This window comes from Mirounga leonina, unplaced genomic scaffold, assembly GCF_011800145.1.
Source record: "Mirounga leonina isolate KUSES-001 unplaced genomic scaffold, KU_Mleo_1.0 Mir_53, whole genome shotgun sequence".
In the NCBI taxonomy this organism is placed as follows: Eukaryota; Metazoa; Chordata; class Mammalia; order Carnivora; family Phocidae; genus Mirounga; species Mirounga leonina.
This window is the reverse complement of record NW_023270807.1, coordinates 100,660,540-100,684,341: the sequence shown is the minus strand read 5'-3', so window position 1 is coordinate 100,684,341 and position 23,802 is coordinate 100,660,540. Positions and strand designations below refer to the sequence as shown.

The following is a 23,802-nucleotide window of genomic DNA, read 5'->3' as shown; positions in this document are numbered from 1 at the left end:
GAAGCCATCTGGAGAATTCACCTGAAGTACAGTTTTGGCGAGGCGCCTATGCCTGGCTCGGTGGTGGAGGATGTCAAGCTATTCCCGCTCTATGGAAGCTGTCCTCTAGGGCCGCGACTCTTAGTATTTTTCTAGACAGTGTTCTTTTGAATATTTGATAAGTGCTTTAGGTTCTCTTACCAGAAAAGGGATTTTCATTTATTTTTTTTTTAAGATTTCATTTATTTGAGATAGAGAGCGAGAGTGAGATAGAGAGAGATAGAGCAATGAGTGGGGGGGGGGGCAGAGGGAGAGGAAGAACCAGGCTCCCCACTGAGCAAGGGGCCCAATGTGGGACTCGATCCCAGGACCCCGGGATCATGACCTGAGCTGAAGGCAGACACTTAACCAACTGAGCCACCCAGGTGTCCCCAGGATTTTCATTTAATTTCGCAGTTTATGTCTTTTTACCTAAGGGGTACACGGACATCATATAAAGAAAATTGGGTCTAGGGGCACCTGGTTGTCTCGGTTAAGCATCAGACTCTTTTTTTTTTTTTTAAAGATTTTTATTATTTATTTATTTGACAGAGACAGTGATAGCAAGAGCAGGAACACAAGCAGGGGGAGTGGGAGAGGGAGAAGCAGGCTTCCCACTGAGCAGGGAGCCCGATGCGGGGCTTGATCCCAGAACCCTGGGATCATGACCTGAGCTGAAGGCAGACGCTCAACGACTGAGCCACCCAGGCGCCCCAAGCATCAGACTCTTGATCTCAGCTCAGGTCTTGATCTCAGGGTTGTGAGTTCAAGCCCCTCATTGGGCTCCACGTTGGGCATGAAGCCTACTTAAAAAAAAAAAAGGAAGAAAGAAAATTGGGTCTAATCCTAAAGTACTCTAGCACTTTCACTGGTATCTGAAGCCTGCGGGTAAACAATTTTAAGATATGGCTGTAATAGGGTTAAGGCTCTTTAAGGGTGTCCAAAGCTGGAGAGAGTTCTGAGGATTGTAAAGACCACACACGTTAGTCCAATGTCAGCAGCAAAGTTACATAAATGAGGTCATTTGGCCCAATGGACTCTGCTCATACCCAGCCAAGTCCAGAGTCAAGGCAGGGCAAATGCGGGGATTTTCCCAGGCGGGGTTGCTCTGGCCTAGTCTTGGGCCTGGAAGAAAGGCACGTGGCACCAGTTAGTGTCTCGAAATCATTCTGTGCACTCACAGAACCTTACTGGTGTCCACGGACTTGCCCAGAGGCTGGGAATGAGGGCTTGGCTCTGTTGAATGAAGTCGGTCACAGAAACAGCAGACTTCTTCAGACCCCCATCTTCCTCCACCTTTCCTCCTAAACCTAACATGCTCATCTGTGACCTTGCCTTCTCTTTAGTGTTATTAAAAAAAAGAAAAAAAATCTTAAAGAGCTTTCCACTGAATAAAATGGGGGACTTTCAAGAAGACAGGGCAGCAGGCCCCAGCCCAGCCCTCTGGTAGGGGTCACTCTCAGGAGCCGCGGGGCACGACATGGGGGGGGGTCTCAGTCACGTGATGGGGGTACTCATCTTTCTACCTCACGAATGCTTCTTGTTTCCCCTGCAGAGCTAACCACCAGCGGCGTGGAGGGGACGTGAATCAATGTTCCCACCTGGGGCAAGATTCCTCAAAAGTAAGTTCTTTCAAACACTGTAGGTAAAAGTTTTTGTTAGACCCGGCTGTAAGTCTTTAAAGCCATTGATTCTCTTTTCTTTTCCTATTTAATCTGGGAGAGAAGAAGGATGTGATAAATGCCGTTGAACGAGGTTTTATTTTGTAGGACAGACCTCCCCTCTGTTTATTTTCTGCCTGTTTTAGAAGCCTTGAAATACAATCACACTTGTGGGGCCGCTGTAATTTTGAAATTTGTGCCGCATCAGGAAAAGCACGAACTATCGTGTTGGCATGATTCTTGCAGGAAATCAACATAGATTTCCCTCCGATGGGGTGTGGTGGGAAGTGTATGTGAAACCTTCATTTCTGGTGGTGGTAGAAGGGAGGGTAAGAATGGACCCTGGCAGCAGATCGTACATTCTTAGTTGATACAGAGATCTACACATGTGGCCAGCCGTCAGGTGACTCACAGATAAACCAGGCGAAATCAATGTACAAACAAGCCAATGTGTTAGGAAGAGATTATACCATCTGTCGGCTCTGTTTGTTAACACAGTGAATAGAGCTCCTTTCTTACAATTGACATTTTTGTAAACTTTAAGCCAGACGATATGACAGATGCAAGGAGACGAGAAAATTTCCAATTGTATTAAGAGAACAAAACTTACGAATGGCATCCATTTCAAGTATTGCTTGCTTGGCCTGAAAGAAAGAAAGTACAGCTTTAACTGCAATTACTTTTTGTTTCTTCTGTAAGCTATCAGTCGTAATACAGAAGACCTGTATTACCTATATTATCCCACCTGAAGAAGGGATTTATGAAAAGCTTTGAACAACTCAAAGAAGTTCATTCCTTCTTTGAGGCATTAACACAAGGACTTCAAACAGACAAGCGCCCACCTGCGGGTAGGAGATACTACACAATGGATGCCACCAGAGCTAAGCTTGCAGTCCCCACCCGGAAGGAAGCCACAAATGGCCAGATAGGACCTACCTTTCAGGGTTACTACTACTAGGCCCACATGATAGGCACTCAACCCAACGAAGTTACCACCCGCCCGCCAAGGGATTGGGCCGGATAATCCTCAACTCTGGCTTTCTTCTCCCTTCAACCCCAACCTTCGCAGCTTTAATGCTTTGAGGCTTCTTTTTATTGTTATTGCTGCCAATGGTATTAATGTTTAGGGAAATATAAAAAGACAGTTAATCACCCTAACATGAATCATGTTGCCTGAGGATTCAAAAAGAGGAAAAAAAATTACTTTAGGTAGCCTATCTTGCTCCCCCCGTGTTATTTTCATAGTTCAAGAGTCGTGTAACTTAACCTCCAAACATTGGGCTAAAAATCACCTTAAAAATAATTTAATTGTTTTTAAAAAAAAAATTTTTTTTTAAAGATTTTATTTATTTATTTGACAGAGAGAGACACAGCGAGAGAGGGAACTATAAGCAGGGGGAGTGGGGGAGGGAGAAGCAGGCTTCCCGCCGAGCAGGGAGCCCGATGTGGGACTCGATCCCAGGATCCTGGGATCATGACCTGAGCCGAAGGCAGATGCTTAACGACTGAGCCACCCAGGCGCCCAATTTAATTGTATTTTTAAAAAAGATTTTATTTATTTATTTGACAGAGAGAGAGATAGTGAGAGCAGGAACACAAGCAGGGGGAGTGGGAGAGGGAGAAGCAGGCTTCCCGCCGAGCAGGGAGCCTGATGTGGGACTCCATCCCAGGACCCTGGGACCATGACCTGAGCCGAAGGCAGAAGCTTAACGACTGAGCCACCCAGGCGCCCCAATTTAATTGTATTTTGTTGCAATCTCTGATAGCACGGTAAAAATATTTAGGCTAAATGGTAATATTTAGTTACACACACACACAAAGGCGGGAGGTTAATGCAACCACTTAAGTTTGAGAAAACAAATGGTTATATTTTTATGACATTGATATTTTTATCATCTCATCAGTTTGGGATTACTAGTTGGAATTAATTTCAAACACAGATGTGAGCTCAATTTCTGTGAAGTGCATTTCCAGAACCAGGTGAATATATAAAATGCAGAAGGCTCTACTTTTATCTTTGTTCTCAATCCAGAGGCGAGTGAGTGTATATATCATGTATATGGATGAACAAAATGGCTATTTCCAAGAAGTTTCCTGGTATCTATAAACTTAGACTTTAAGAACTCAGTATTTTTTGCCCCCATCTTGACATTGAATTTCAGAAAAGTACTATTCCCACATTTTCCTCTAGGAGTCAGCCAGGGACCGTCACTGAACTGAACGACCGGAAGGAGGTTGTGAGTCACACAAACGAATTTCCAACAGCTTGCGGTTAACTGTGTTAGACTGGTGAGGCGTTTTTTTGAGGTTTACAAAAATTCCCCGTTATGCATTTCTTTTATTTACTAGGAATAAACAGATTTTGAAAGCTTTGGAGAAAGAGATTTAAGAACAAGTCTTGAAGAAAGAAGTGAAAAGTTCAACTTAATAATAAACTTGCTTAAATAAAATGGAAAATTGTTAGTACATTATAATGGATCAAGTATCCTAAGTAAGTGTTTTCCACTGGGAGTAATGTGGCTAAGGCTTGCTCCCTGCACCCAGACAGACCTGGGTCTGACTCAGGCTCAGTCATGTGCGAGCTGTATAAACAGCAGGGCACTTAATGTCGCTGAGCTTCTGCTCTTCTCTAGAATGGGGAGAATAAGGCCTTCCTCAGAAGGTGTTTTGCTGAGGGCGAAATACAAAGTAGTTAGCACACTGTATGTGTGTTCAAGAAGTGTAGCTGAAAAAATAATGTTTACTTCTAAAAGGGTCGGGAATTTGGGGAAAAAAGTGCAATTCTATTGTGACTACATGAACCATTTTATTTTATTTTATTTTATTTTTTTAAAGATTTTATTTATTTGACACAGAGAGAGCGACAGCGAGAGAGGGAACACAAGCAGGGGGAGTGGGAGAGGGAAAAGGCTTCCCACTAAGCAGGGAGCCCGATGTGGGGCTTGATTCCAGGTCCCTGGGAAGGCAGACGCTTAACGACTGAGGCACCCAGGCGCCCCTATATGAACCATTTTAACGCATAAAGGGAAAATGGCCTGGAATACAAACGTCTTGTGGGGGAGAAAGAGGACAGGCATGCAAGCTGGTCTGGTTTTGTAATGGCCTTTCAGAACCCTGTGGCAGCTTTGATTTTCCCAGGAGACAGGTGAACCGTAGGTGGGGCATATCAAAGACACTTTGTCATTGCTCAGGGCATTCCAAGGCACAGGGCCAGCAACTGAATAACTAACCATGAAGAAAACGCAATCACTTCCCTGCATGAGCTCCCTTACATCTCACAACACCCTGATGAAATGAGACTCATGCTTAACTCAAAGCACACACCTATGCACATTCATTTCCTGGGCACCAAATCAGTGCTGACAGTCCCTGAGAACGAGCTTCAAATGCTTCTCAAAATACACAGAGCAAAATAGACGTTCCTTTCTCAGGAATGTCCCTGTTCCTTATCCCCCCCCCCCCCCCCCCCCCCCCCCCCCCAGTTCTATTCTCATGACCACCATCCCACCTTCTGCTCCATTTCCCCCAGCCCAGCAAGGACCTTTTCACCATCCACATGGACAATCCATTCTCCACCCTCACCTTAGCTCCTAGCCACTTTATCTCTGATAACCTTTCCCTCCACTCCGGAATAGCAACACACAATCAGAGCGGCCCCCAGGACCTTAGCAGTGCCCAGAACTCTAAAAGCTCCCTTTTCAACTACAGACATCTGTATTTCCATCTCTCCACCTTTAACTCTTTCTAAGCCAGTTCTTGGACTCCGCAGGCCCCCGGTCCTTCAAGCCATGCCTATTCTCTCTGTTGGATTCACTCTCCACTCAGCCTGGAAATCATGTTCATTCACTGTGCTGATTGGCACCCATCTTCCCCTTTAGTGGCTCTGCTGAGCCTCACCTTGGGGAACCCCCCTGCACTGTGGTTCCTCAACACTAGCTTCCAAGTTGCTGAGCGGATTTCCAAATGACCTCATCACACTGATCCGTGGTGACCCACGTCATTCAGGTGTTGGATGCACAAATTATTGTCATCATCCCTACAGACTGGTCCATTTCCTTTAGCAAGTGTTCTGAGCCTTGCCACTTTCCCTCAGGTGCCCAAACCCACCTGGGCTCCTCGCACCAGACACACGACAACATCACCAACTCCAGTGAAATCAAACTCTATATCTTCACTCAAGTCCGTCTCAAAGGTTCTCTGTCCTGTCTCATCTTTCTTCTCCCCCAGCTCTGGGAAGGAGGTTTCAAACTTCCCAGACTACCCTTTCACCCAGTGCTCCTGATCCCACCCTTCCAGCTCCCCAAGGTGGATTCCAAAGAGCACCGCTCTGCTCATCATTATGCTCTCCTTCCCTTTCCCCTTCCTGCTGCCCACTGTCATGTCCGTGGTGTTCTTCACCTACGCCCAGTGTCTTGCTCTGATCTCGCCTCTCCTCAAACCACCACCTTGCATCCTTTCTGCACTTTGTTAAAGAAGTCTGCACTCAGTCTGCTGCTTCTCATTTCTGCTTTTCTCTCCAATGCCCTGCAAGCTCTCCCTGAACTCTTAGTTGCCGAACCGAATATCTACGTTTCTGTTTGAATCTGTCATGACGTCCGCGGCATTTGAGACTCTTGTTACCCTCTTTGAGATCCTTTCTTTCCATTGTCACCACACCTTTCGCCTTCGGTTTTCTTATTGCCTCCCTGGTCACTCTCCCTTTGGTGGTCCTCTAAGTCCCTGCCGGTTCGCAGATCACTGAGATGTTGCCATTCCCAGGGGTTCTTTCTTTTACACAATTTTACGGGCCATCCTATCAAAGCTCAGGGCTCAGTGACTGTGTCAAGAGAGCCTCCAGATCCGCAGCTTCCAAGACCTGAATTTCCACCTGGGCTGACTCGCCTCTGCACAGGCAGAAGCGAGAGCTCCTCCTCGATCCCATCCGACCGGTTCCTTCCCTTGGCAGCTTATCTCAGAACTCAACACTGTCTTCCGGGCCCAACCCCTGACTCATCCTTGCCTCCTATTTCTCTCTCTCCTCATGCACCTAGTGGGCAACATATTGTTCCCTCTGCCTCTGTGAAAGCTTTTACATCTGCTCCCCCTCTGTTGCTGGGCCCCCCCGGAAGTGCCCCTCACCTCTTTTCTAGACTACTGTGGTGGCTTGCTAATTCTTCTCCTCCCTTCAGTGTCACTCCTTCAACTCATTTATCACCCTGTCTCTAAGGGTCCCCCTCTCAGAACACAGGCGAGACCATGCCATCCCCTTTCTCCAAAGCCTTTAGTAGTTTCCTACCACCAATACCACCAGACTCCTTAGTGTGTGCCTTCAAAGACCTTTGTAGACCAGCGGGCTGCCTTCCACTTCTCCAGCCTCACCACCTACTCCATCTCCTGAGGACTCAGCCCTTGCACCTAGGCACCAACTGTGTGCTGTGAACGGTGCACCCATTCATATCTCCTTGTTTTTGTTTATGCTGTTCCCTCAGCCTGGTCTTCCTCTTCCTCCACCTAATAAAAATATTCTTCATCCTTCCAGACTGAGGTAAAAGGCATTTCCTTCCTTTCCCCATTCAACTGTAATTGAACACTTTATCCTCCCCCAACACTTGGCTTATTATACCTTTATTAATTCATCCTCTTTAGCAAACAGTTTGTTGTTTATATGGCTAGCTCCCTCATTGACAAATTCCTTCACAGCTGAGTCTGTATCTTTTTTCCCCTAGCATTCTCACAGAACCTAAGCTAGCTCTAGTCACAATAGGTGCTTAGTGTAGCTTTGAACACTTCTCACAACTGTATTCTACTAGTTCTCTAGAAATTTTCTTATAGTCTTTTACTAATTTTTTCTTTGCTCAAGCCCAGAAAGAAAGTATAACAACAACAATTATAAAAAACAAACAAAAAAAACCTTTGGGGGTGCCTGGGTGGCTTAGTCAGGTAAGTGTCTGGCTCTTGGTTTTGGCTCAGGTCATGATGGCAGGGTTCTGGGATCAAGCCCTGCATCGGACTCCACTTAAAAAAAAAAACAAAAAAAACCCTTTGACAATCTCCCTACATGTGAATCTTCTTAATATACCTGACTGGTTTAATTGATCCCATATGTATGTATCCTCTCTCTCAATTTTCTTTATTTTGAAGGTGAATGTTTATTCCTGTTAGGCTGCCTTCTGGGACTTGAATTCCTTCACATTTTACTGTTTGTTGACCTCATCGTCTTACCTTAGCCGGGATCTTGGCTGCGTGGTTCTCTAGGATCAGCCTCTTCAGGTGCAGAACCCAGAGGCGTTTGTCCTGCTGGGACTTAGCCTGCCAGAAGGCAATGTGGACAGTCAGATGACTCACGCCTCCCCCACTCACAAGATTCAGACCCTCTGATAACCCTCCGACAAGCTAGGAAATACACCGCGTGGCCAGAAGGCTCTGGAAAGGCCAGCCGGCACATGGCGCTCCTCATTTCCAAGAGTGAGCCCTGCGGGGGTGGGGTGGGGGTGGGGGGGCTCTGATGTTACCTGAACCGTGTGCTGCAACTTCGGGTTCTTATAGTGGAAGACGCTGAAGCTGAGCGGCTCCTTGGGTATCACTTCCACAAGCATGAGGTTGCCACACTGAGCGGGAGAGCAGAGGGAGGGTGAGGCACGCTTGGAAGATAACGGAACGAAGCCCTGACCCATGACCAACGTTGAGACCTACCAGGATGTGGGCTTTGTATGTAAACGTGTCGTCTCTCTTCTTCGTGATGAGCAGCAGCTTGTCAAAGAGGAAGAGCGTCCGCTCGTTCTTGGCGCGCTGGATGCGAAAGGTGCCTTCCAGCACCAGTTCCCCATAGCTGGTCAGGTCTGGCCCCTTCCAGTTAGTGAGCAGACTCTGGATCTCCTGAAAAAGTGACCATTCCGTGTGACTACACAGGAGGTGGGGAGACGTGGCAACGAGGACAAGGTGGCCTGTTTGCTGAGTCTCAAGAACAGTATCTAACTATCTCTGACTGGGTCTAATGGCTCTATTTGGTGTCCAGTGGTGTCTAATGATCCATGACCTGAATCCCCAGGTGCGGGTGCTGTCACTTAAGGGCTAACAGAAATGAATCAAGTTGTCAGTTGATGAGTTGCCAATTACTTATTTCCATTCCTTGATAATCCCTCTTCTACGGCTGGGGACAGCAGTTACGTCTCTCAGAAGCAGGGGGAAGGGGCCACAGGTATGTGACCTTCTCCGATAGGCATCTTTCCCTTGACATTCTCACCCATATTCTCTGCACAAAAGCTTTCAGAGCGACTGATGTGCAAATCTTCTTCCAGAAACTGAAATCCATACTACATATAAGTAACTCATAACTACGGCCCGTGAGAAGTCACGGAAGATACATCTTAGCAATTTCCTGATACTAATCCCGTTTATTTGGGGAAAGGAAATGAAGTTCGTCACCACTATGTTTTTAATGGTACTTGATAAATATCAATTGAGAACATGACTTTGAAGTATCTTTGGGATCTACTGTCCATCCATATCAACGTTTTTTAAGGAAGCTGATTTTTTACTGTTTTGAGAAACGAAAATATTCACAAACAGCATTTAATTAAGTGACAACCCCAAATTTCACTGGTTGAAAGTAGAAGTGGACAGAAATGGAGATAAAAGTCTGAGCCAGAGCCTGATTTAGCAGTGTCTTCAGAATGCCAAACAGATTCGTAAGGCATGAAAAACCAGTCATTTAGCCATTTCTGAATATGCAACGGACATTATGTCCACAGAACACGTGGCTGATGACACATTAAACCTTTTCTGTTATAAAAACCAGACGTGGCCTGAAAGATGAGAATGTCCCCTTCCCTCCATTTTTGAGCATTAATTGCATCATACCACATTCTGGCTGCCTATGGATGAATCCTAGAGTTTTGTTTGAATTTATGAGCTGAATAATGTGTCTTTTTTCTTGAGTTGGGCATAGGCACTCTGCACAGTGTGGAGTCACTCTGGGCTTTCATGTCTCACTCCAGGGACACGCAGGAGCCTGTGACCAGCCTCTAGGCCCGCATGACCTTTTGTTTTTATTTTTTAAAAAATATTATATTTATTTATTTGAGAGGGAGAGAGCACAAGCCAGGGAGCGGGAGGGGGGAGAGAGAGAGAGAGAGAAGCAGACTCCCTGCTAAGCAGAGCGCCCCACACAGGGCTTGGTCCCAGAACCCTGAGATCATGACCTGAGTTGAAGGCAGACACTTAACTGACTGAGCCACCCAGCACCCTGACTTTTTTTTAATTTTAATTTTTTTTATGTATGTTTGTATGTATTTTAAGATTTTATTTATTTATTTGACAGAGAGAGAGAGAGAGCACACATCAGAGGGAGAGGGAGAAGTAGACTCCCAGCTAAGCAGGGAGCCCGATGTGGGACTTGATCCCAGGACCCCAGGATCATGACCTGAGCCAAAGGCAGATGCTTAACCGACTGAGCCATCCAGGCACCTGACCTTTTGTTTTTAAATAGTGCTCGGGACATGATCATTGGCTTAGCATTCATCAAATGTCTCCAAGGATTTCAGGTCTAAAACATTGGTGCTGGAAGGAGCCTTAGCAAAGTTCTTGTCTGTCTTATTTTAGAAATGAGGACCCTAACATGCAATGGTGAGCTTTGTCCCAAGTGGAACTGCAAAGAACCTGCTTCCAGACTTAGCTCTCCTTTCTCTGAGTCCCTGCCCCGTACCACACACGTACCAACCCACAGTTTTGCATTCACTAGGGAGACAGGAAGTGAGGCTCAAAAACCCTTTCAACAGCTTAGAGAAAGTTGCTTCCAATAAGAATTTATTTGTAATTAACCTAAGATAAGGGCGTGGGAGACTCCAATTTATAACTTGGGTAACTGAAGGGGCTATGAGCAAACTCTTAGTTTAAAAGTTATAATGTAACTTCTCTTAAAATATCACATTAAACAGTGATCAGTATTAGCCATGTCCTGATCTTTCTTCAAGGAGACCTACTGATGAGGATCATGGATGAAATGCAACACTTGAGCAGCCTTAATATCTGATCTGGAAAATGGTAGGGGCGCCTGGGTGGCTCAGTTGGTGAAGCATCTGCCTTTGGCTCAGGTCATGATCGAGTCCCACGTCTGGCTCCCTGCTCAGTGGGGGGCCTGCTTCTCCCTCTGCCTCTGCCCCCTCCCCCTGCTCATGCTCTCTCAAAGAAATAAAATCTTAAAAAAACCCCAAAGAACATGGTCATAGGTCAGTGCCCCCGCCAGGCGCTGCCAGCTCAAGGGCTTACCTGCAACCGGACTGCGTGCTCATGCTTCCTCTTCATGTCGTTGATGTGCCAAGCCACTCTCTGCATCGTGTCGATAGCATCGAGCACCACATCATAGCCCTCTGTGTCCTTGTCAAGGTGATTTTCTATTTCCTTTAAAAAAAAAAAGACAGAACTAGCTATTTTCACTTTTTTTTTTCACACAGGGCATCTTTATGATGAGTTCCTTGTATTTTACTTTTGCCTATTTATTTACACACCACCATCATGCCTTAAGAGTCTGAGATGACTTACCAGAGATACCTGCAAGAAAATGGTAAGACAGGAATGAAAACGGGGGGGGGGGGGGGGGGGAGGGAGGAAAAACAGAAGTGGGTTAGAATTTCATGACGAGGATAAAAGAAAACACTATACAGTCCATTAAGTCTCACAGAGATGCTACAGTTATAACAGATACAAGAGTTGCTATCACAGTTGGAGACTAGCGAGTTTCCTGGTGGCCAATGTAGTAGGGTTCTCACCCTTACAGGATAGAAGACATACTTTCCTTTTTCTCCCAGAGGAAATAAAGGTGTCACACCGGACTGCATAACAGACTAAACCATAGAGTGGACATTATCTTTAAAAGTATGTCTATAGCAAGTGCCTTTTCATGTAGTCAAGGCTTTAAAGCCCCAAAGAAAGTTCACAAAAGACAAGTCTTCAGATTGTCGAGGATGATCTCATGGTTCAAGTATTCTCTGGGGATCAGTACTCAGCTTAGCACTGGAGTTCCACAATCCCAGGGCCACGAAAGGGACATGATCTCTGCTCTGATTCTTTCCAGCACATAAGACACATGTCCCTAGACCCCTCAAGAGCCCCTTATGGAGAGGGACTGTTGTATCATCTAATTCTTTATCTATTCAATGGTAACTACCAGAGAGGGTGGTCAATAAATGCTTATTAAGTTGAAGCTCTACCTTCTTAAAACAGTAACAGTAACCTACATAAATATGTAAAACAGTAAGAAGATATTATAGTCAATGAGATCATTTCTGGGACATTGATGATGTGCATAATCATTAAGCCAAAGGATGCAGGTTGAATCTTATGGTATAACTTATGAAGGTTAGTTCCATTATTTTATAATTCTACTTCATAGGATTCCTACTTCAAGTTTTCCATCTAAGCTTGAAACTGGGAAGGAATTTGCATTTTCTTTCCACGCTCAGACTCAACTGTTAGAAAGGTACTATGAAACTGTACCGCTAAAGTAAGAGCTCCCAGGTAAGCTCCAGATCAACAGCAGATTAAAAAAAATAGTAATTTCTTCTTTTGGTCTGAGAGGCAATCCTGTTCAACAACAAACAGACTCGGGAGTACAGAGTGTATTCTTGTGCGGATCTTCATGGATGGCTACACAACTTTGAAGTGATGTAAATGACACAGAAGGAACACTCTAAATCACCCATAAAAGCAAAAATACTTCAAAGGCAACCAGAAGTTAGTTTTTGATTAATCTAACCACTGTTCTTCATTACCAGCTGTTATGGATGGAATGTCTGTGTCCCCCCCAGAAGCCACATGTTGAAATCCGAACCCCCATTGTGCTGGTCTCAGGATGTGGGGCCTTTGGGAGGTGATTAGGTCATGAGGGTGGAGCCCTCATGGGTGGGATTAGTGCTCTTATAAAAGGGATCCCGGGGAGCTCTCGCCTCTTTCCACCATATAAGGAAACAAGAATGCAACCCAGGACAGCGACATCATCAGAACCTGACCAGACTGGCACCTTGATCTTGGCCTTCCAACCTCTAGAACTGTGAGAAATAAATATTTGCTGTTGAAGTCACCCAGGCTATGGTATTTTCTTATAGCAGCCTAAAACTAAGACACCAGTTCCTAATTTAGAGGGTAAGGGCTATTTTTCCCTATTAATTACCTTTTTGTAAGGATCTTGACTTGTTAGGTTTCACATGCTTAAGTAACTGCCATCTTAGACTTTGCTTTTGATCGATGCCCACCCAACTCTCTAGAAGGCTATATTTAGAGATTATTGAGACACACTAGTCTTAAATGCCATATTAGCAGAGTCCAGCAGAGATCTATCCTGGGACAGGCATTATCTCACCATTATTTGGACCCTGGTTTAGCAAATTAATCCCACTAATCTAAGGTCATGAGTATTAGTTTAACAATTAAAGTGATATTCCTGATCTGGCTTCACAGGACATGAAGATTCTCCAAACCCAGGCAAACAAAGCTGAGAAATTTCTAGCAGAGTTGGACCATAAGCGTTTTAAAATTGTACATGTTTGTGAACTGAGCAAAACTGGAATGATTATCCAAGCTGGGAACCTGGAATCATTTAAAAAGAGATACATATAAATTGCAGGCATGGTGATACAGATAAGAGCTCTGGATTCAAATTTTAAGATTTAATGTAGTATGAAAATAATGAAACAAAAACAATAGCTCACTTTTATGGACTGCCTGTGAGCTACAGTGAACATGGACAATTTATAGGATTTGAACCCAGAGCCTGGACCCTAACCACCATGCTAGGTCTTCCTTGTGTTATAAGGGCAATCCAATCCTACTGACCCAATGGAAATGACTTGCAACAGAACTTTTCCCCAATTTTATCAACCTCCTTAGAGGGAAGACAAGAGAATGTGAGAGCTATGTCTACCTTTGTTTATAAAGCCTCTGTGCATTGTATACAAATAATGGGAAATGAAACAAATACAATGAAGTGATGCTAAGCCCCGCTCAAAGATCATTCATCACACCACTCATTGGTCTTCTCCTTTTTCAGCACCTTCTCTTTGCTCATACAAAAGCCACTCTATGACAGATAGCTCTCCTGCCCAACTGCCTACTGAATCTAGGCTCGTGGAGATAAGACACACAAAAATCTGTTTTTCATTACGGTGATAGCTCTCTATCTGAAACCATTCACTGCCCAGAGTGAGGTATTCCTAAGCCCTATCAGAATTAGAGCTAAAATGAATCTTTTCACTTGGCTGGTGTCAATGGGGCTGCAGGCCCAGAATATAAATATCTCTAATTCCTCAAAGCAGATTAGTCCGTTGTAAAGTATGAGTGTGGAAAACGTTTCCATATGTCCACAGCCTGTTCTGATATTTTTTCCCCGAAGCTTAATGGAGGATAAATGCACAAAATCACCGTCCCCTGGAAAGTATTCCAGGGCAGGCAGAAACTTACATGCAAAAGGAGGTGATATTTGAGAATCCGCTGAACTGGTTTCAAGAGATAGGACCCCAGAGGCAGAGAGTGTTTCAGAGTTTCCTGACGTTCCCTGAAGAATTTGGCCAGCATCTTGTTCCGCATGCACTCTGTTAACACAGCCACTGACCTGCAGGAAGGACACATTTTTATCTCAGTTGTAATAGTGAGATGGGTATGTAAGTTTTTTTTTTTTTTTTTAAAGATTTTATTTATTTATTTATTTGACAGAGAGAGACACAGCGAGAGAGGGAACACAAGCAGGGGGAGTGGGAGAGGGAGAAGCAGGCTTCCCGCTGAGCAGGGAGCCCGATGCGGGACTCGATCCCAGGACCCTGGGATCATGACCTGAGCTGAAGGCAGTCGGTTAACCAACTGAGCCACCCAGGCGCCCGGGTATGTAAGTTTTAAATGCCCTAAAACAGGTGGGGCAGCAAGAGCTATAGCTAGACTAAAATGCCTCTGGACAAATTAGAAAAAGGTGTCTCTTCGGGTGGATGGATTAGAAAAAGGCACAAGAAAAAGCTGGTTGCACATGGACAGATGGCTTCTAAGCAGCAAGCTCCTCCCTTCCAGGGATGAAGTCCCTGGCCAGGACACATGCTTGGCAAAAGGGGGATCTGAGTCAGATGTTAGCCCCCAGTTGCATCCCATATGGGTATCTGTGCAGGGCACGAACCACACATTTGTATTCAGTCTGCACAGGTCAGACTGCAAGGACGGGGCACCTCTATACTAGGAAAAAAGGAGCTCATTCTTCAGTAGAGCCAGCCCCGTGCTGGGCATTTGTCACCCCTTCTGCCAGCTGCCTTTGTAGAATGCACAAACTACCTGATACTCCGTGCAGATCTTTGGAGACCGTGGCCCACAAGGTAACTTCCCTTTGAGAATCTCTGAACAGATCCCTCTAAAGACAGTTTCTGAAACAGCTAGAGAACTTCACTTCTTAGGGAGTGTGCCTCAGTGGACTCGGAAAGCGGGTCAGAATTCCTTCTGCATCCCAGCTCCCCCAAAGGTAGTAAGTACAGCCCCCTAACACCCCAGGGGAATAGTTGAACCAGTGTTCATATCTTATACATGAAAGCCAGAGGGCTTGTGAAGTCACACATACACACGTAAATTAAAATCGTATGGTCTCATAACTTAGAAGAAAGCAGGTGGAAGTGATTTCAGCCCCTCTCTCCCCAAGGCAGTAATACGTTTTCAGGATTAATTTAGAAAATTGGGGCCAAATTAGACTCCTTGGAAGGAAGTGAAATGGAGGTCTCTTAATGACCCTATTAGAATCACTTTTGTGCCCATCTGCTTTGAGAATTATCTGTCCAAACGGATTCATTTCCCCCAGAAGTTGAGATTTCAAAACTACTCCTTATCCTGTAGCCGAGGGTCTTTTTAAAGGTTCTTCCAGAGGCCAGAATCGGCTGCCCAGCTGCCCTTTGGCCATCTGAAGGCTTCAGCTTGTGCCCACGGACAGGACACCTGCAACAAATTGGTAGTACACTGAACTCCAGGTTCAGGGCCCAGGGAGACATCTGAGGACAATGACCTGACAGGGCCTGGGCCCCTCCTTAGGGAAAGGAGGGGAGGCTTGTGTCTCTTCCCAGCGAAACTGCTGGGGCGTGACTGGTATGAAGAAGGCGGACATCTGTCAAGGTGCGCCGGCGACATTTAATAGCTCTAGCCTGGATCCAAAGGGAGAAGAAATGTTGTCAGATGGGCTGAAACACCTGGCCCTCTTGGCTTGTTAAGAGAGGGAAAAGGAGACCGGGGCTTCAGAAAGCAAACTGATTGGAGAAAAGGAGCCAAGAGGAAATATTTTTCTATGAATATGAAAACCATACAACTGGGCAAGAACCGGACACGCCTACTTCACTGAGCATGCCTTGTGACCATCTCTCTGCTAACCTGTTTCTTTCCTTCTTCAAAGTTGAAGATACACGATAAAAAAGAAAACATGAAAATACAAAAAAAACCCAAATAGAAAAAAACACTTCCTCCAGGAAACTGTTCTGAACTCTCCTCCCTGGGACTTACTATTCCTTTCTCTCATGCATCTTTAGCTTCCAGTACACACGACTGAGTCCGTACTACATTAATTTGTATTTATTGATTTGATCTTCCCTAACACCCTATCCCATAATTGCATTTAGTTGAGTTTGATGCTCAAAAAAACTCTAAAAGTTGCTAGAAGACAAGGATATTAGTTCCTACTTCCTGCCAACACACAGTGGGCTTGGGACCAGGCTCCCTGGTGTTCCTACATGAATGATTTTGCCTGTCTTTTGACCCTGAAGCAGCCTCATAGAGAAAAAGCTGCCTTTATTTTGTACTCTCTTATTACTAAGTCCGAAAAATCTTTTTTTTTTTTTTAAGATTTTATTCATTTGAGAGAGCGAGATTGAGAGAGAGTACATGAGAGGGGGGAGGGTCAGAGGGAGAAGCAGGCTCCTCGCCGAGCAGGGAGCCCGATGCAGTCTGAAAAATCTTCTTAATATAAACTTCCCCAATTGCAAATTCAGAAGTCATTTCTTCAAATGGCATGTGTATAATGAAACTTATACAGACATAATCCCCCAGACAAGTCCCTCCAGGGTCTCCCATGCTGATAATGGGGTCAAGAAATGTGTTGAATCTTTGGAGTTTGATTTTTTTTTCCCCCCTTTCCCTTTGATGCTGAGTGGAGAAGTTGAAGGCCGATTCTGTGATTTCTCTGGATTGGGGTGTGGTGCCATGCTGGATTTTAGCTTCCGGGTCATGGGATTTAGTTGGTGCATCCTACAATTTTCTGCTACCTTCAGCATAGAGGTGGAAACAAATACTACAGGAGAGAGCATTAAGTGAAACTGTGTAAACTATGGATGTGTCTACTGATAAGGATATGGTGAGAGCATACTAACTGGCATGTGGGTTTTGGTGGGTTTTGTTTGGTTTTTAGGGAAACCTGGGAAAAGTGCAGTTGGCTGCTAACCAAATAAATCCCCACAGCACAATATCCTGATCAATGTTTAGAGAGGGAGACTACAGTCCTCCAGTGGAAAGTATTTGTACCTAAGTCTCGGCCTCTGGCTTCAGGCCTCTGAATCCAAATTGGCTTTCTGAGGCCACTTCCGAGCAGGGGTCCTATTTGTTCTTCCTTGCCGTGGTAGCTGTGGGGGCAGGGAGGGCAGCCTACTGGCTTCTAGGTGGATCCTGCTGCCCACTTTAGCCTTAGGGACAGGTTTCCACCAAGACACACAACAGAGCCTGTCGCTCTTATCTTCCCGGCTTGTCCCCTAAGATAGCAACTCAAGTTCTGCTGAGAAACTTTACAAGGGGGGCACCTGGGTGGCTCAGTCGGTTAAGCGTCTGCCTTCGGCTCAGGTCATGATCCTGGAGTCCCGGGATCAGAGTCCCGCATCAGGCTCCCTGCTCTGCAGGGAGTCTGCTCCTCCCTCTGACCCTCCCCCATCTCATGTGCTCTCTGTCTCTCTCATTCTCTGTCTCAAATAAATAAATAAAATCTTTAAAAAAAAAAAAGAAAAAAGAAACTTTACAAGGACGTAGTAGAAACCTTGTAGGTCCGAGGTTGGAGAAACCTTGATTCGAATCCTAGCTGGGCCACCCGTTAGCTATGTGGTCCCCATAAAATCAGCAAACCATCGGAGTCTCGGTTCCTTCATGCATACACTGGGTTGGGGCAGGGGCAATGATGAGGAAGCAACTGTTGAGAACCTATCATCCCGTGCCCTGCACTGTGATGGATGCTTCACTTTTCTGGAATCCCTTGACATCTCTGGATTATTGTGCAAGTTAAATTCAACAACATTTTGCATTTATAGCATTTAACACAGTGATTAGGACTCAAGAAATGCTCAATAAAAGTCTTTTGCTGAAAAAAAGAAATGACGACAGTGACCTTGGGCCTGGCTCCCTTACTGAAATGGTCATGATATTGTCCATATGGCATTCCCTGAACCGCCCCCCCCCCCCCCCCGTCCCGCTGTGTGGCTCCCTGGGTCAGCAAAATTGAAGCCAAGATCCAGGTGAGATGAGGAGTCCTTTTTACATAGTTCTCAGAGCTTATATAGTAAAAATATAAGATATTTTACCCCAGCTAGATTATATAAACTCATTCTATGTGCATCCCAAATTCTTCAAAACGTGCCACACATACAAGAGGGGTAACGGGCAAGAATTAGATACCTCACGATCTTTTTGGTCTCTTTCACGGTCTTTCACAATGTCCCTCCCACTGGTTCTGCCGGGAGTCCCTAAGCTGAATGGATCCCTATCTGGCTACCCCGTAATCCGTTCTCAGCACGCTGTGCGGTCTGTCCGTGGCATTCAGCGCAGTGCCAGGCACAGAACGCCTACCACCAGCATGCACGGGACCCCTCGGCCTGGACCCAGATGCAAACGTAGAGATGCACAGCTGCATATCGACAACGTGTACCTTGGATAGTTAGTGCAGTACTGCGTGTAAATGTGGAAATCTTCACTCTGCAAGGAAACAAAAGAGACGTTCAGAGGCAAAAAAAAAGCACAGGCATCAGTAGGCATTTAAAAACAATAAAAAGAAATACCGCTCATACCCGTAAATTTGGCTCTGTCATCACGCAGGCCTGCCTGAGCCCCCGTGGCAATGACCTATGCCTTTTTATCTACCTTGTTTCATACTAGAATCCACCTCGACTTGAACTCATCTGAGGTCAATAAACACTTACTGAGCACCTGCTCTGTTAGGTGAATCTGAAGGTGAAAAGGAAGAGGAGGAAAGTAAGGTTTCTGCCCCAGGTACTTATAGTCCTCCAGTGGATTTGCAATGTGAAAGAGAAATAGAAGTAGGTAATTTAATTATGGTGGTAAGAACACGGTAGAAGTATGTGCAAGGCACAAGAAAGCCGCCATAAACTTTCAGGCCCTCACGTATACAATTATCTCTGCCCACTGTTTTTCCTACCTCTTGCAATGAATGGATAGCCACTATGCATCCTTTGACATTGAACTTAGGCTTTATTTCCTCCAAGGAGCCTCCCTGGAGCTTGGGCAGAGCCCACTGCTCCTACTCTGGGCTTCCCCAACACCCAAATCTCTAGTAGCATTTACCAAACGACAGTGACATTTTCTCTGCCTCTCTGTCTCCCACTCTAGGCTGTGAGTTCCTGCAAGGTAGGGGCCATATGGTGCTCATCTGGCACAGATTGCTCATTGAACCACAGAACCCCCCTCTTTTCTACTAAACTGAAAATTATTTGAGAGCAGGAGTCCTTGATCTTGCAAACTCTAACATGGAATTACATTATGAAAAAGAGACATTACGTTATTCTGGTGGTATTTCATATTCTGCTCTTTTTACTTCTTAAGCTACTTCATGCTAGATTCACATGTGACTCCAAGACAGTGACTTTTTTTTGTAATTTTAATGCTTTAATTTTTTTCTTATTTAAAAGGAATGTCTACTTAGAATCCTTTCTGTTCACTTGACTAGGATTAGATTTAAAATTTGATACTATAGGAAGTCTCCAGCATATATATACATATAAAAGGAGAGAGGATGGTATAATGAATCACCAAGTATCCATCACCTGACCTCAGTAGTAACTCATGATCTATATCCACCTACTACCCTGTTTCCCCATCCCTCTGAAGCAAATTCTAGACATCAGATCACCGCACTTGTAAATATTTTAGTATATATCTCCAGTATAAGGACTTTTATAAAGAAGCATCACCACAATGCTATTATCATATTTAAATAATTCCATAATGTGAATATTCAACAGTCACTATTCAAATTCCCTATCTTCTTAATTTTCTTTTTTTAAATAGTTGGCCTATTTGATTTGGAGTTCAAATAACTCCACAAAGCAACCGGGTGGTATCTCTTAAGACTCTTCTAATCGATAAATTCCTCCCTTTATCCTTTTTCCCCTTGCAATTTAGTTGAAGAAACCAGATGGTTTGTCCTACAGAGTTTCTCATGGTCTGTTTTGCCGGTTGTATCCCTACGGTTTCCTTTAATATGTTCCCCTGCCCCCTGCACTGGTGCGGTTCAGGGGAGATTGGATAGATTTAGGTTCCACAGTTTGGCAGGAATGCATCATAATTGTATCGTGCTTCCATCAGGAGGCACAGAATATCTGGTTGTCTCTCTGTGATGTTAACCACCACTGGTCATTATTGCCTGATCCATTAATTCATTAGGAGCTGCCAGAAGGTGGTATCTCTGACTCTGCTATTCCTTCATTTATTAGCCAGAATCTTTCCCAAAAAAGGAACTTCCTTCTATTAACTGTTACCCTGCAGTTTGTAGTTGGTATGGGAAAGACAGGATGAATGCTTGATTCTTTCCCTCCGTTTTCAAGATAACACATTGGTTTTCTAGCATCCCACAAAAGCCACCATTCTGGGTTTTTTAATCACTGTGAATTCATGAATATAAACATATTTAATGGGTTTCAGTTGTTTCTAATTAATTATCTTTTTTTTTTAAAAAAGATTTTATTTATCTATTTTGAGAGAGAGCACATGAGAGGGGGGAGGGTCAGAGGGAGAAGCAGACTCCCCGCTGAGCAGGGAGCCCGACGCGGGACTCGATCCCGGGACTCCAGGATCATGACCTGAGCCGAAGGCAGTCGCTTAACCAACTGAGCCACCCAGGCGCCCCTCTAATTAATTATCTTTACAGATGCTGAAATGATCCCAGCTTTGGTCAGCAGGAGCCTCTTCTTTAGTATTCGTGACCTGACCTACAGACTCCGGGAGCTTCCTTATTTTCTGGAATGACAAGATGTTCCAGACCACCTTATACATTTCCTGCCCCACACTCATTCTTCACGGGGCCCTGATTCCTTTTGGGTGCAAGCTGTATTTGGAGATACCCACAGTCTGGGTATCAGAGATGGTCTTGCCACTGGGTTAATCATTATTTCTAGGCCCTTTCAGTGGACAGACTCAGGAATATGGTGTTTTTTAAACATAAAATACATTCTTGGTTCAAATGTGCAATTCTGATTCAGGATTACAGTGGTTTTAATTAGTCTCATGATTACCCTGTTTTCTGTCTCCTCGCAAATCCAGTTCAATGACACTAACATAAATACTCATTTGTTTTATCTCACAATACACTCGATTTCAGCATAACAATACCAACACCACCATATTTGGTATCATTGCTGACAACAGTTAAAAGTGTTATTTGCTGTATTTTCTCCATTGTCTATTTTAAAATCAACCGGGATTTCTTTTGTGTGATTATGTCGCAAAGTGGCTATATCAGTAGGCTCATCATTTCATTTTGCTTTCAATTTTTTGGAGACTGCCTTTTTAACTTTAGTTTTATGAGAAAAAATACTTACATCGTTTCAGGGTCAACTCTGTAAGAAAATGCATATTCAAAGAAGTCTAGCTTCTATTCCTTCCCATTTTGGTCTACCCCTCCCTTCCTTATCAGTGATCAATTTTTAATTTTACAGTTGATTCTTTTTTAAGATTTTATTTATTTTATTTGTCAGAGAGAGAGAGAGTACAAGCAGGGGGAGTGGCAGGCAGAGGGAGAAGCAGGCTCCCTGCTGAACAGGGAGCCCAATGCGGGGCTCCATCCCAGGACCCTGGGATCATGTTGAGCTGAAGGCAGACGCTTAAGCGACTGAGCCACGCAGGCATCTCTACGCTTGTCTTTTTGTCACCGTCTCTTTGGAGCAGATTTCTGGAAGGAGGACTGCTGGATTACAGGATGAATTCAAATGTGATCTTGCTAGATATACTCAAATTCTCCTCCACAGGGGCTGTGCCATTCTGTTCTTCCACAATTACAGGAGTGCCTGTTTCCCCACGCCCTCGCCCTCGCCCTCGCCCACTGTGTAGGCTGCCAAATTTTGTTCAGAGTACTTTTTAAAAATTTAAATTCGTTGTCAGTTTCCCAAAGTTGCAACATCAAAATATCTTGATTTCCGGTTTCTCCTGAAAACGTATTAGATCCACGGGGCCTGGAGGCCAGTTTCATGCGACACTTCTGCCCTCACAACATGGGTGCTTTGGTGGCTCGTGCCTCCACCCGGGCCCGCACATGTGCTACCCTCACCGGAGTAGCCCCGAAGGCGCTGGAGCGTCCGGCCCTGGCTCCGTGGACAAGCCTGGCAAAGTGACTTGCCCAAGGTCGTCCAGTAAAGTAATGCCAGATGGAGCCTTTCTCTGGGTTTCCTCACACACTCTGAGTTTCTTGCTTCTTCCCTGCCTGTCTCCTGCAGCACATTCAACATGCGACTGAATAGTATCAGGTTGACTTTCCTTAAGTTGAGGGACCTTTAGGATCATCTGAAATGCCAAACTTGAAAAGAATGGCTTCAGGGGCTCCTGGGTGGCTCAGTCAGTTAGGCATCTAACTCTTGATTTCGGCTCAGATCTTGATCGCAGGATCTTGGCATCGAGCCCCACGTTGGGCTCCCCTCTGGGCGTGGAGCCTGCTTAGGAGTCCAACCCCCCCCTCACCCCGCTTGCACTCTTGCACACTCTCTCTCTAAATAAAGAACTAAAATCTTACAAGAAATGCTTCAATGAAAATATATCTAAATTACATCATATGCTTGACCTACGTACACCTATCCCCAATAAAGCCTCAAGACTTCTGCACAATTGAATTGCTGTGTATTTTGTCACCTCATGGCTCTATTCCAATATTAAATTAGGTTTTGATTTAAATCAGCTCTATGTTCTTAATGTAGAATTAAATGTGTATTTGATCTTAGATTTATAAGTTCTGTGGACAATCCAAACAGTGGTTTTATACAAAAATCAATAGCTCCTAGTTAATCCTTAAATGCCTTTATTCAATATATGTGCTACCCCAAATACTTTTTAGAAGTAATTAGGGAAAAAGAAGACAATGATAAAGAAATTAGATAAAAATAGATATTTCTTTCTGATTCAACTCTGTCAAATTGTAATTAGAGATGCAAAAATGAGATGTTTAATTATGAAAGAACCAAAATAAAAGAGATAGTTAGGGCTGGCCAATTGGGCACATGGGGCACCCAGCTATTTATTGGTTGAATAGTAAAGAAATCTGCATGATTTTTAGGGTTTCTTCTGTCATGGGGTCTATCTCTCTTTCTCTCTCTCTCTCTCTCTCACACACACACACACACACACACACACACACACACTTTGATTCCTGAGAAGTTTTCACTAGACACATGAGAAAGGCTTAATATGTAAGTACCATCTGGGTGAGGTAACATGGACTTGAATTCATTCCAATGATACGAATGTTCAATGTCAGCACTTTCTTGAGGATAATCTCAATAAGTGGGTAGGGTGTGTGCACAGTGCATGCATGGGCGTGCATGTCTGGGCACTGAAGGGAGAAGGGCACCAATGGGAGGGGAGAGGAGGAGGTTCAGGGGAGGTTGGGTCTCTGAAGATAAACTCTGTCGCCCTCCTAAATGCTGCCTAGGGTCAGCCCAGCTGATAGCCAAGATAAGAGACAGAAATGAGGATGGAGGTGAAGCAAGCAGGAAAGCAAGGAAACCTGTTCTAGGTATTTCTACAGCCCTAGGAGCAGACAAATGGGAGCTGAATCAGCTGGGAGACAGCTTGGCCTGCCCACTGGGGAACTTGTATTTCTGTCCCTCCAGAGAATGGCCCCTGCAGCCCCTTGTGCTTTGATAAGCAGCAGGTAAGAAGTACTGTA

General features: G+C 44.7%; 1 protein-coding gene across 2 annotated transcripts in view; it reads right to left on the bottom strand.

Moving 5' to 3' along the window:
- PLEKHG1 (pleckstrin homology and RhoGEF domain containing G1) overlaps nt 1-23,802 on the bottom strand; it is a 223,273-nt gene that overhangs the window by 17,105 nt on the left and 182,366 nt on the right. For both annotated transcript variants that reach the window (XM_034991003.1, XM_034991004.1), the window contains 7 exons: nt 18,565-18,611; nt 14,112-14,262; nt 10,926-11,057; nt 8,352-8,534; nt 8,171-8,266; nt 7,881-7,967; nt 2,290-2,323 (listed from right to left, as the gene is read on the bottom strand). In XM_034991003.1, the coding sequence (XP_034846894.1) occupies nt 2,290-2,323; nt 7,881-7,967; nt 8,171-8,266; nt 8,352-8,534; nt 10,926-11,057; nt 14,112-14,262; nt 18,565-18,611 (730 nt within the window). The remainder of the gene's footprint in view (nt 1-2,289; nt 2,324-7,880; nt 7,968-8,170; nt 8,267-8,351; nt 8,535-10,925; nt 11,058-14,111; nt 14,263-18,564; nt 18,612-23,802) is intronic.